Source organism: Onychostruthus taczanowskii, unplaced genomic scaffold (genome assembly GCF_017590055.1).
Source record: "Onychostruthus taczanowskii isolate IOZ18803 unplaced genomic scaffold, ASM1759005v1 scaffold19, whole genome shotgun sequence".
NCBI lineage: Eukaryota > Metazoa > Chordata > Aves > Passeriformes > Passeridae > Onychostruthus > Onychostruthus taczanowskii.
This window is the reverse complement of record NW_024499128.1, coordinates 3821043-3833649: the sequence shown is the minus strand read 5'-3', so window position 1 is coordinate 3833649 and position 12607 is coordinate 3821043. Positions and strand designations below refer to the sequence as shown.

General features: G+C 41.8%; 1 protein-coding gene across 1 annotated transcript in view; it reads left to right on the top strand.

Moving 5' to 3' along the window:
• Positions 1-12607, top strand: part of LOC121334429 — a 74170-nt gene that overhangs the window by 52507 nt on the left and 9056 nt on the right. Inside the window, exons 51-62 of the mRNA XM_041401573.1 lie at positions 505-626; positions 2618-2758; positions 3728-3841; positions 4203-4331; positions 4794-4955; positions 6534-6698; positions 7726-7891; positions 9208-9392; positions 9939-10031; positions 10294-10498; positions 11415-11602; positions 12275-12372. Of these exons, the coding sequence (XP_041257507.1) occupies positions 505-626; positions 2618-2758; positions 3728-3841; positions 4203-4331; positions 4794-4955; positions 6534-6698; positions 7726-7891; positions 9208-9392; positions 9939-10031; positions 10294-10498; positions 11415-11602; positions 12275-12372 (1768 nt within the window). The remainder of the gene's footprint in view (positions 1-504; positions 627-2617; positions 2759-3727; positions 3842-4202; positions 4332-4793; positions 4956-6533; positions 6699-7725; positions 7892-9207; positions 9393-9938; positions 10032-10293; positions 10499-11414; positions 11603-12274; positions 12373-12607) is intronic.

Below are 12607 nucleotides of genomic sequence, written 5' to 3'. Positions count from 1 at the left end.
AATTCTCTTTCTGCTTTGTGACTATGGAACATAAAACTTATGTAATGGGTGCTGAAAGGAGCACTGGTCACACTGGCTGCTACCTTGAGGTGTTAAACCCTTACGTTGAGACTATATGATCTGAAAATAGAGAAGATAACTGCACTTACCTGTTTGAGTGTTGTAAGCTGTTCCTCTTCCAGTGTAAGGCCATCTCGGTTTCACAGAGATTATTTCCCTGGGTATTGCTGCTGAAGTTGCTCCGGGTGTAGCTGTCAATCTTTTGGTTATTGCAGGTAACTACTGTTCTGCTGGTAAATAGAGAGGGTTCCTGTTCTCACATTTCCTCATGTTGAGCAGACATCAGCACACTGAATTCCTTGTGGCTGCTGGGCAGGGCTGTGTGTGTGAGCAGAGACCACCTTTCCCTGGGAACCAGGGGGTGTCCTGCTGCCTGTGGGAAAATGTCCTGGGAAGGGTCATGATTCCTGGTGGGAAATCTTAACTTGTTTGTTTTTCTTGTAGTGGAACTGCTCCATCCTCTCTCCATCCCTTTTCCACGGCATGCCTGGGCCAACTTGTATGTGAAACATTCAGCACGAAGTCACCAGGATGTTCTTACTGTCATTTGGAATGAGAAGGACAAGGTACAGTGGCCCACAGCAAATCAGTGTCAGAAGGGTATCAAGAGGGTTTTGGTTTTTTTAATTAAAAAAGGCACTAAACAAGCCAGGGAATTCGAGTATAAGGCAAACTATCCCCCTTCTTGGATGTATAAAAAGTTCTGACTGTGAAAGCTGAGTAGCTGATATTCTTGTAGAAAGTATTTTCAGGCCATAGTATTTTTTTGTTTGCAGTAACCCCACACCTTGCTCCAAAGGTAACGAAATGCATAAGCTTCAAAGCACTGGGTAAAGGCCTCTGAGAGTAGGTGGGAAGAATAGCACAAATGTCATGCTTAAAGCAGCTTATGGACAAAGAAGTAAAATCAAAGACAAGTGAGCGAGCGTGAGCATTAGTTGAGATTGAGAAGGATGAAGAACTCGTTGCATGGGTATAATACTGGATTTACCCACAAGAAGAAGACACATACCTTGCTTAGCATTTTCAGCTTTACTGATTCAGTCAAAGCTCTTTTGTATTTCACTCTTTCACTCTCCTCTTTATTAGCAAGACTGACAAATGTGGAGCAGTTGAAACCAGTGTCTGTTTTCATAAAGTCATCACTATTTTTTAAAAACATAAAGAGTAGAAAAGACAGAACTTGGAGAACATAGGGTAGGTTGATTTCCAGATGTGGTTAAGTGGTGTTACAGGTAATAAACGATAAAGCTGAATAATAATTAATAAAATAGGTTTTATTTCATGACTGAGATTCAGTCTCTGATGGCCACAATCAAAGGGACAGGGCCGAGCCCAGGATCTGCGCTGGGTGAACTCTGATCTGAACTCTACTGCTCCGGATCCCCTCTGTTCACAAACGTTGTCCCTGTCTGGGTAGTTTTTATACAGTTTTTTTCTGCCTGGGGCAGAGTTTCTCCTATTCTTTTCAGGGCTGCACATATTCATGTAGTCTCCTTTCTCTGTGCTGGGCTGGACAAAACGTTTCTGGGAAGCGATCAGTAGTCATGGGAACCTGGTGTTGGAATGCACGCTCCTGACCACTCTGGCTATCTGGTGCAGATACTGATGGTGTATTCATGGCTCGGGTGTTTCCTGGACTGGCCCGGAAAGGGCCCATCTCCGCAGGAGCCGCGTCTTTTCGGTTGTTAGTTAGGTCTTTCTCTCCGCTGCCATCTGTGGTTTCGCAATTTGTGAAGCAATCTCTTCTGGGCTCCGGCTTGTGGGTTTAGAATTTTAAGAATTTTTCTTACAAGCATAACTTATTTCATGTGTATTTCACACAAGCACGAATTATTCCAAATAATATATTACTGTGGGGACACTTTCCTGACTTGCTGCTGTGCTGTCTTTACATGTGCATCTGAAATGCAGCACCTTGGCTGAGTATTGCATTATTTTCTGAATAATGGAAAGATAGAAGACAATGTATAAAGTATGCTACCACACACAAACATAAATGTGCCTGCTAAGAGCACATAATTATTTTATTGATTTAAAAAGTATTAAAATTCCAAAATTTACTTTAGTAGTTGTACAGAATATATTTTTTACTACTTCTTAAATTACCACAATTATTAAAATCCCACCACTATCTCAGTTACCACAAAAATATTTTGCTCTCATAATGTAGCAGAATTTAGTTCCTGACGAAGCAAATATTTTTTCTTGTGCTTTAACTTTGTAAGCTGTGTCCAATGATTCTATGGCAGTGCAGCCTGCAGTGCCTAAAGATGAGATCAAAATTAAGCTTCAGCAAACTTAAGCATTGCTCATTATTTTAATAAAATACAGAGAGTAGCTCTGCTTTGAACTGTTCTCTGCAGGGAATTCAAGCAGCAAAAATTGTCCTAATTTTACCATTAATTTGCCTCACTTCTTCAGAATGGACTTTATTGTGCACGTAATTCATCTGAGGACAAGGTACAGGGAAATCTTACTGGGTGCATGTTTGAGGTCAGTATGTGAGAGGTGTTTTATTTCACAAGTTCCTTTTCCATCTGTTGATATGGATCAGATATCAGTGTCATCTTCCCTGAAGATTGGCAGACACCGGACAAGCTACAGAGCGACTCTTGCCCACCCATTTAATTACACTCTGAAGCAACTGGAGGTGCATTCCCTGGCAGAAAGAAGGGGCAGGAAGTACAACCAGCAGGTGAGAACATGAGGCTGGGCTGCAAAACACACAGCTGTGATACTGTGAGTGTGCCTTTCATCCCTGAGAATTGCAGAACCAGAAATCATCCTGAAAAATGTAAAGAGCACTAAGTGCTCTTGTTATCTCCTTGTGTCCAAACCACCAGCACTGTTTCCTAGCCAACAGTCTTGCACTTTTAGTATTGACCCATTTTGGATGGGAGGAACCCAGAAGTGCCCAGGAATCTGTCAAGCAATGAATATGAGGCAAATTTTGTCCATAAAGCAATGAACAAACTCCTAGTTTGCACATACAAGGCAAACAAAACAAAAACCAAACCAGAAACTCTTTGATACCCCTCTGAAGAAAAGCTAAATTTTTAGATTGTATAGGAAATTGCAATACAAATGTGAAAATGTGCAAGACTAGAATGGCTTTAAACTATAGTTTTGAAATGCACTTGCAGAGCATATATCGGGAAAAAGAGGAGGAGGAACTCTACAAATCATCCTTCCAGCTCAAATACTACAGTATCATTTCTGTCTGACAGTGCACTGTGTGGGTCAGGACTCTGCTGCTGAGGCTGAAGGCTTTCAGCAATAAGTTGTGCCAGCTGTGCAGTGTTTGCTGTCTGAAGCCCTTTGGTGCTCAGGGGGGTTTGCACAATACTCAGTATGGTTCCAGAATCACATTCAGAGGAACAAGTTCTCTTGTAGGGTCATTATTGCAGTTGTGCCATTGGTTGCTTTGCATGACAGACCCCAGGCAGCTTCCAGAGAGGGTGACAAAAGCCTTCCATGGCCTTGGTTGCAGAAGTGTAGCTTCCCTGGGTTTGTCTCAGGCCTGGAGCTTCCAGACCCCTGAGTTCCACAGAGTTTGAACATGGCTCTGTGGCAGCTTTCACAGTGGCTCTGTTTTCCTCCACTGGATGGGGGTCATTCTGCTGGTTCTAGTCTTGCTGCTGGACAAATCCTTCTCTGCTTTCAGCTGCAGGTCTCAGGGAATGCTGGGCAGCCTGCTCACCTCCAGCTGGGGCTGGAGGATAAATCCAAGACGGACATCAGTGCCTGGGGTGGCTGTGTGACACTCTCTGCAGGCCAGGTATGAGTCTTCCATCCCTTGGAAGGGATGAGTGTAGCTGAATTTCCCTGTTTGATCCTCACAGAATGATTTTTTTTCCTGTACTTTTTATCATATGAAAGTCTTGAAGTCAATCTTTTTGTGTCTCAAAGGAAGAAAAAGAAATGCTGTGAAAAATTCTGTTTCATGTTGCCAGCCATGGCTGTACTTGGGCTGCAGCTTTCCCTGAGGACAGCGCTGTCAGCCCCTCAGGTTTCATGGGTATAGACCACCCAGGGGCTCTCACAGGGTGTGTTTTTGCCCAGGAAACCTGCTGCCCGAGGATATACTGAACACTTTTGAAAAAATTACTTATATCTGTCAATTTCTTCCACTTTTCCAGCTTAAGAGAATATTAAGCATGGAACACCTGCATGCGTGTGGGTCTCTAGAGCAAAGACCAACACTGTTTAATGAATACCTAGATCTGAACTGGGATGACAAAAAATTCAAACACAATTTCACGTATGAGGTAAGACAAGGCAGTTGTATCTGTTGACTCACCATTTTTATGGAAGCTGTTCTCAATAGATGAGGAATTCTTTTGGTTTCAGATGTAATGTTGAGTGGATTTTAAGAAAGCTTCTATAGAGCACTATTTTTTGTGAAATATCGTTATTTCACTTTACCTTTTACATTTTTCTGTACACAGGAAGAAAGCTAAATGGAGCATAGTCAAGAAAGAAAGGGCTCTTACAAACTAGAGGCCTCACCTGTGCCCTAAATTTGCAAAACTTGTAGGATGGGGACGGGTAACAAGGCTGATAAGCCAAAACATTGCCAAATGGAAATGTTATGTTTTGGAAATGTTACATTCAAATGCTAAAGCTACTGGAATAACAAAAGTCAGCCCAGGGATGGGATGAGTGGGCTTCAAGGAGTGCCTAAGATCTTCTTGTCATCTTTTAACTTTGTTTTCTTCATTCATTTGCAGAGAAATCAACTCTTGTATCCTGATAAGTTTCAATTAGAAGCTGTTCTGGAAAATATTTTCCTGATCCCATGTGCCAAACAGAAGATTCTGGGTAAAATAGAAACAAACTACTACTCTTGCCTGGATTACTATACAAGCTTTGAGTTCTGTGACCTTCCAAATGTAAGTCTGACATAAACACACTGAACCTACTTCAGTTTAAATGTAATTACTCATGTGAAGGCTTAGTTTTCGTCAGCTGCAACTCTTCAGAAGACTTACCATACTTCTGTAGCTAAAATAAATGAACAGTGTCATTTGATGGACTGAGGCAGAAAGGTTCTGTTTGCTACTTTAGTGTGTTCTGTAGGTCCTTTTATGGTTGTAAACATTCTCACTTCCTCTGTGTTCTTTCTTTTCTGTTCCTCTTTCAGAGGTATCTTAATTTTATGTTTCTGGAGAATATCAAAACAGGCTTGTAAGTGATCAAAAAGGAGACTAGGGAGGAGTAAAAGTGCTTTCCTTCCCCTGTGGGTAAAAGTTTGCTGGTTTTTATGATTTCTCTGCTGGTAGTGATGGATTTTTGAACTGTAACCTTATTTTCTATTACACACATAAACTGAAGGCCCACCCAGGATCTTCCTTAGGTGCATGCTGGTCCTCAGAATTGCTTGTAGACACTCACAAACACAGAACTTGGAACCTGCAATAGTTCCCAGTGGCTGAAGCACATCTTGGTTTCCTTATTTAGTGTCAGAGCAGATCACACTCTGTTAGCAACAGGAAACCTTCTTCCCATACCGTGTGATAGAACTGTTTATAATGCAAAGGATGTATATTTGCATGTCACTCCAAAAGCAGGTACCTCTGTATTTTTGGATCATTCTCTTCAAAGGTATCATGGTTTAAGCCCAGCTGGAAATGAAGCACCACAGCCACTCGGGCAATCAGAAGTAAAACTTGTATGTTGAGATAAGAACAGTTTAATAATTGAAAACAAAGTAGAATACAACAATAGTTACTACTGCTACTACTAGTGAAAAGGAAAAAAACTGAATGAAGTGATGCACAAAACAGTTGCTCATCACCCCCTGCCCAATGCCAGACCTCCCACCCACCCCCACCCCCTTCCCAAACCCAGATTTGCCTCTTCCAGTAACTCCCCCCAGTTTATGTACTGGACATGATATTCTGTGCTGTGGAAAATCCCTTTGGCCATGTTGGGGCATCTGTCCCGGAGGGGTTTCTGTGCACCTCCTCACTGGCAGAGCAGGAGGGACACACAAAAAAGTCCTTGACTTAAGATAAACAACTGTGTGCAACCAAAACATCAGTGTGCAACCAATCCCATTCCAAATCCCAAACTCTACCAGGTATTGAGAAGAAATTAACTCTATCCCAGTCGAAACCATATTCACTTCACCTCCCATGTATCCCCAACTTGATCAAAATGTCTGGCTAGAGTAGCTGAGAAGTGTAGGAGCAAAAAACATTGGACATTTTAACAAAATATAGTTCTCTGCAGCTGTTCCTCTGGTCTTAGGGTGCAATCACTGAATGTGCTTTGTTAGAGCACAGAAACTGAAGATGTAATGAAGACAGTGCTGAGGAGCAGGAAGATGTGCTGGTTTCTGAAACTACAAGTTGTGTTAGTGGTGTAATTTCATGAGAATGCTGCCACTGTACAACTTGCTACTCAAAGCAGAGCCCATTTGTTTGGAAGAATTTGGAAGCTTTAACACCTTTTTTGTGCATACTTAGGTTATTGTTTTATCTGGAAAGCACCAGCTCAACAAAGATGACATCATTTTGCAGTCAGAGGGCAGATTCCACATTGCTGATCATGGGAGAGATGCTGGATTGATTGGAATATCCATAAAGAATCAGAGCACTGCAGATGTGAAGAACTATTCTCTGGAAATTGAAGTGAGTCTCTGTTTTATTTTACTGGCACTGGGGTTTGGTTTTCAAAGGCCTGCTGCCATCTGTTTCCCAAAGAGATCAGGTGCAGGCAGTGACTGTAAAACAGCAGGCAACAGAAAACCCTCCTGGTTCCTGTAGTGCTGTCTCAAAAGGAGCAGTTAGGCAGCGTCCATGCGGTGTGACCGACAGACAAAGGAAGGCACCAACATCAGTTCTCTGCAGAGCTGTCACAAATAAAGCGTATTTCTAGTGGAGTGTATCAGTTTTTAGAGGCTGTGTGCTGTTCTAACTCCCCTTCAGCATGACTGCTCTGTTGTGTGAGGTATGGGGTTTTCACCTCGTCAGAAGAGGGAAACAAGAACTGGCAAAAAAAAAAAAAATCCACAAAACAGCTTATAGGATGCTCATTCTGAGACAAATCTCTTAGTTTTTATCTCCCCTCCCCCTGTTTTGCATTTGCTTTTAATTTCCTGTGAAATTAAAATGGTGGAGAGGCAGATGGAGACAACAGAGTGAGGCAACTAATGGGGTTGGCACCATCCAAACTCTTCATTAGTAGGAATGTGAGTAGTCAGGCACTGAGACAACAGATAATTCCTTAACAAAATTATGATGATGATTTAATCAGTAACAAATACTAAATTATTTTTCCATTCCTCTCTCTTTAGAGAAGAGGGAGATGAAATGAGTATCAGTGTCTCTGCATGAGCTTGCTTCATTCTGTATTTTAGAATAAATGGCACAAATCAGCAGCTTCACAGAGAACTGACTGGGACATTGTTTCTTTCATTGCTTCCATTAAAATGTTGTCCACAAGTCTCGTGCTATCCAGTCATTCAGCTCCTGGGCCAGTCACTCTGATGCTTGTGCCTCTCTTAGTGTAACTCCTGCATAGTGCACAAGCATTGGGAAACATTTCCCTCACCACTTACCCTTTTGTGGGAAGCACTGATATTTGAGCACCATCTCTGAATGATCATTAATTCTGTGTGGTGGCTTTGAATAAGTGTTTTTTCCTTTATGGCTGCAGTTAAGAGCCTTTGAAGATATTTGGCTAGGCCTGACAGGAACTGCTGCTTCCTCATCTGTCCAGAGCCAAATCCTGGTGGAGGGGATTATTGATCAGAAAGAAAAAGTAAAAGTAGCTGCTTCAAAAGGAAAGGAGTGTTTTCAGTACTACATGGGGTATCTGCAAGGTATGTATCTCACTGACCGTGCTCTCAGCCATAGGACTTCATTTTAGGTCATCCTGCAAAGACCAGGGAGCTGGACTTGATGATACTGATGGGTCCTTTCCAACTGGAGCTATTCTGCAACTCCCAGTGTCATTGCTATGCAGAGACAGGAAGAAAGTCCTGTCTCTAGCACTGAGCTAGCTCATTTCATTCAAACTATGGTCTTTCAGATAAAGAAAACCTGAAGTTTAAAGTTTGTTACAAAGCTCAGTTTGGGACACATTTTTGTATGATTACAATAGATGGTAACAAAAGATAGGATCAATTTCCTCTTGATTTGACCATCTTAAAGTTTTGTGCCTTGTTTAAAATAATAATTGCATTCCAAATTCAATAAAGGAAATGAGAGAGGCACCTCCAGAAACTGACTGTACCACATGCTGGAACAGCTGTGTGAACTGGGATGTGTGAAGTGGGATGTGTGCAGTCACTGCCTGCAGGGGATTGTCTCACAGCAGTCAGCTCGACTGACAACGGAGAGGGGAAAAAAGGCCATTGTTTCAAGTTATGCCTAAATTCTAGATGAGTAAAGTGAGATGAAATGAGCTGCAAGAGGTCGGCTCACCCACATTTCAGCTACAGTTAGAGTTGGGTGCAAACCAAATAGATTTGGTGGTATCCCAGTTGTCTCAAACTCCTGTTGCTGACAATCCCAGCCCTTGTTTCACTTATGGATTTGCTATTCCACACTTCTGCATGGGAGTTTCTCTCAAGTTCAGGTCCTCACCTGTATGTGCTATGATGTTTCTGAGATAAGGACCATTAGTTTGTGAATCACTGAAGTCTGAAGTTTGTAGAAATTTACTCAATTTAGCTCTCTCAACCCAGATTCTACATGCACCTTGCCAACCACTTATTTATGCTCATCAGTGGTTCTGTAGAAATGACTTATGTGTGTGGTGGGTGGAACTGACAGGCTTTCATTTAAGGACTGAGCAGTTTTGAAACATCTGCAACAAGCCACAGTGAGGACTAAAGTAGAAAAAAAGGCCTTGTAAATCAGTATGACTGAGAGATTTAGATTTACATTAATCCAGTGCTTCCTTTGCAGTAGCAAATCTGTCTATATAATTCATTAACAAGCCACACAGAAGAGATCAAATCCTGACACTGATTTAATTGTCTCTTGTTTATATCTTCTGTTTTGTTTTAGTTTTTTCCTCCACGCCTAACACACTCAAGCTCTGATTAATCACCTAAGTAATTAAACTCTGGCTTTGAAACAATGTCTGTCAATGTTGTTCCTGTAAATGAAGGCTCTTTTTTCATTCCTTAAGGGCATTTGGAAGAAGGAATGGAAGTCAGTGCTTGTTCTGATGGGAAACGGATGGCTGCCATTAACACCTATCTCAGCATCAATGGTAAAAGGCAGGAAAACGTGGGACAAGTAACTCTAGCAGCTGCTAATGGAAGCTTGAGTTTTCTGGCCCATGGATGTGGGGATCCAGTTCTTAAGGCTGAGGTGAGACCCTTGAGTGGCTGTTAACTGCAGTATGATTTTCCCAGAATATTATTTGTTATTTTGATGGAGCACCTTCCATGCAGTTTGGTGAGTAACTAGGCAAAATTATGTAATGTTGTAATTATTTTCACGTTGATGTGAGAAGTCACCACGGTGAGAACTAAGAAATTCAGCCATGTCTAGAGATAGAAAATACAGGACCCTCTTCTAAAGGGTGGATCCTCTGAGGAGGTTAAGTAAATAAAGTGAGAGCAGCAGTAACTGCTCAGCCTGTTGGTTACAAAACTAGTGATCAGAATCCTGAACGTACTTTCACTTTTAGTAGGGTTTCACATACTCTCTACTTGAGGAAGGCTTTTTGCTTTTTACCGTTTGACTTTTCTATTCCCGTGTCTGCATTGAATAATGCAGAAGTAGTTTCCCCTAAGAAACGTGAGGCCAAAGTGGGTGTTTGCTGGCCTTTAAACTAGTACAAACTTTGAATGATTTAGATCCAGCACAAGCAATTTTAAGTAATGAATTCAGGGTTTTAACAATCTTCTACAGAACAAGCTTAATGAAATTGGGAGCCTTTTGAAAGCCACACTGACTGAGAAGATAAAAAAGTTTGATGGATACCTGTGGAGATTCAGGAGATCAGTAAGTATCTGTGAAAACACCATGAAGTGTTCATGCAGTGTGAGTTAAACATCATTATATTGCCTGCAGCTGTTTTGTTTTGCTCAAACATTTCAGTGATTACTCCTGTGCTGACCTGTATACAGAGACAAAATGCATGTTTAATGGACACAGTGTATCTCTGCACCAACACTGCGAGTCAGAATTGCCTCGCAATGAAGTAAAAGCTTTGCTTGAGATCACTGTGTGTTTTTAAATTGCTTCTTTTTTGGATGCACTGTAGGTGCAGCATGTTGGTTTCCTGTCTGAAGCAGCTGGCTGGCCTTCAATGGCCTTGCAAAGGGCAGCAGAATTCCTGCACAGTGGGGCTACAGCTATCACCCAGGTGTGGAAGCAAAGTGGAATTGGACACATTCTGAGAAGCAGGATCCCACTTTACCTGGAGAAAATTCAAGATGTTGTCCAGCAAATGCAGAATGAATTACAAAGTAAGCAAAATGATGCAAAGCAAGAAGAGGGACAATGTCAGTGCAAGGCAAACCAAACTTCACTGCAAACTATAAAACATACTGAACAGCACAAAGGTTTCTATTTTGATCTAGCAATAAGCGCTGACCTTGGCCCTTAGTGTACAGAGTGGGAGCCTTGATGCAATAAGCTCTAAGAAGGCTCTGTGTGAGCTCCTTTCTAATGAAATCAGTGGTGAGGCTCTTTCTGGGTCGCAGGAGGCTGGGTTCAATTGGATGAGAAGAGAGTCCTTAATTCCTAAGCTGAAGTATTTCTGCTACCAGTTCCCTGGCAAGCCTTTCCTCCCAAAGGCCTGTTCATATCCCTCCTTGAGTTTTTAATGCTTGTACTAATTGGATTTCACTTGATCTGTTGTTTTTTCCAAGCCTATCCAGTAGCCACTAATTCACTGTTCAGCTGGATTGTGGCCCACACCGAAACCTTTGAGAAATGTGGTCAGCCGGAATTAGTGTGAGAACCTTCAGTTCTCACAAGGGTAAAACCTCACTTGGGGCCACTTAGCTCTAAGCTATTCCCTCTCAAAAGCTGAATTTGGTTGACATAGCATGCTTGAAATCAGTTGTGACCAAACTGTCCTGTTGCTCAGCAAGAGCAGTCTGTGCAGACAGTACAGCTCTGACAGGGACGCATTGCAGAGCATCCTTACACTGCGTTTGGACAGCAGCAGTGTATTTACAAAGGGTCAGGGTCAGAGCTAAATGGCTCTTTCAGTTCACAGCTGTGCAATGTGCCTGACTGCCATGGAAACACAGCTGTCTCTTCTACTTTTCTGTGCTCCCCCTTCACTTATGCTGGAAGTTGAGTAGAAACAAACAAGCAAACAGCCGCTTTGTACCAAACCAGCTAAGATCTGTCTCATTAATGTGTTTGCTTCAGAGCCATTAGCAACTTTGAAAGATGCCTACTACGATGTAACCTTGAAGCCACTGGATGAAGTCTGGAAAGAGAAGACAGAAGAGCACATGATGAAAATCCTGGCTTTCTTACCCAAGATTGTAAAAGATGTGTGGCTAATGAAACCAATTCAGATGGCATTAAAGGTTGCAAAAGCAGGCTTGGATATGGTTGGTATAACTCTGTTCTTCATTTCTAATTCAAGGCCTACAAATTTAAGTCTCAGCTTTGAACTATGGATACACAAAAATAGTTAACTATTTTTGTTTATGGAAATAGTGCAGTTGTCTTTCCATATAATAAACTTCTGCGCAGCTGATTTACTGTTCTTGCAATATTTGTCCTGCTTTAAAAGAGTAGTTTTCCAGCTACAGGAAAGGTTGTTTTACTAGTTCTGGTTGAAATCACAGCAGCAGTAATCTGTCATTCATGTAGCTTTTACTTTTCTTGCATAGAGAGGAGAAATTGTGATTCCAATGAACAGTGTACAAGTAAATCTGGGCTCTTCTAGTTGAAATGAAAAGCATAAAAGCTATATCATGAGGCTAACTTATATTATTAAAGATACCAGTCCTTTCCAAGCTACTGAAGCACATTAACTTAGTGAAGCATTGCTACACTTTGTTATTTAGGAGAAATTTCTCTCCATTGATGTTGTTAACTAGAGTCTGTCCTCTGGATATTATTAACCTCTACATGACATGATACTGTCAGACAGGAGACAAATGCAAGAGACACTGAAGTGGTATTTTGCATTTCTTGATTTAAAATTCATTTGCAAGTACTGACCCTGCCCTGAAGTCATACTGAAATTGCTTTTACAATCTGTGACTCTCTAACAGGCCACCCAGCAGGTGCTCAGGTGGGCAGAGGCCACGTTTTCCAGAGCTGTGAGCAAGATCCGGAAGCCCTTGCTGAACCTGTACAGTTTTTCACCCAGGTAACTGGTGTTTTTGCAAAAGGAAAGTTTTTGCTCTGGGCAGTGTTTTAAAAGGATATGTGCACAGTTACTCTTCCTTTCAGTGTGCAGCTGAGGGTTCTGAACAGCACCCAACCACTCTTTGCTTAGGTCACATCACGGTTTATTTCTGTTGGCTGCCAGACCCACTGTGTTTGAAAGGAGCTACTGGGCAGCAAACAGGGTATCAGTAACTGATAACTGGCCTGAGGTGACC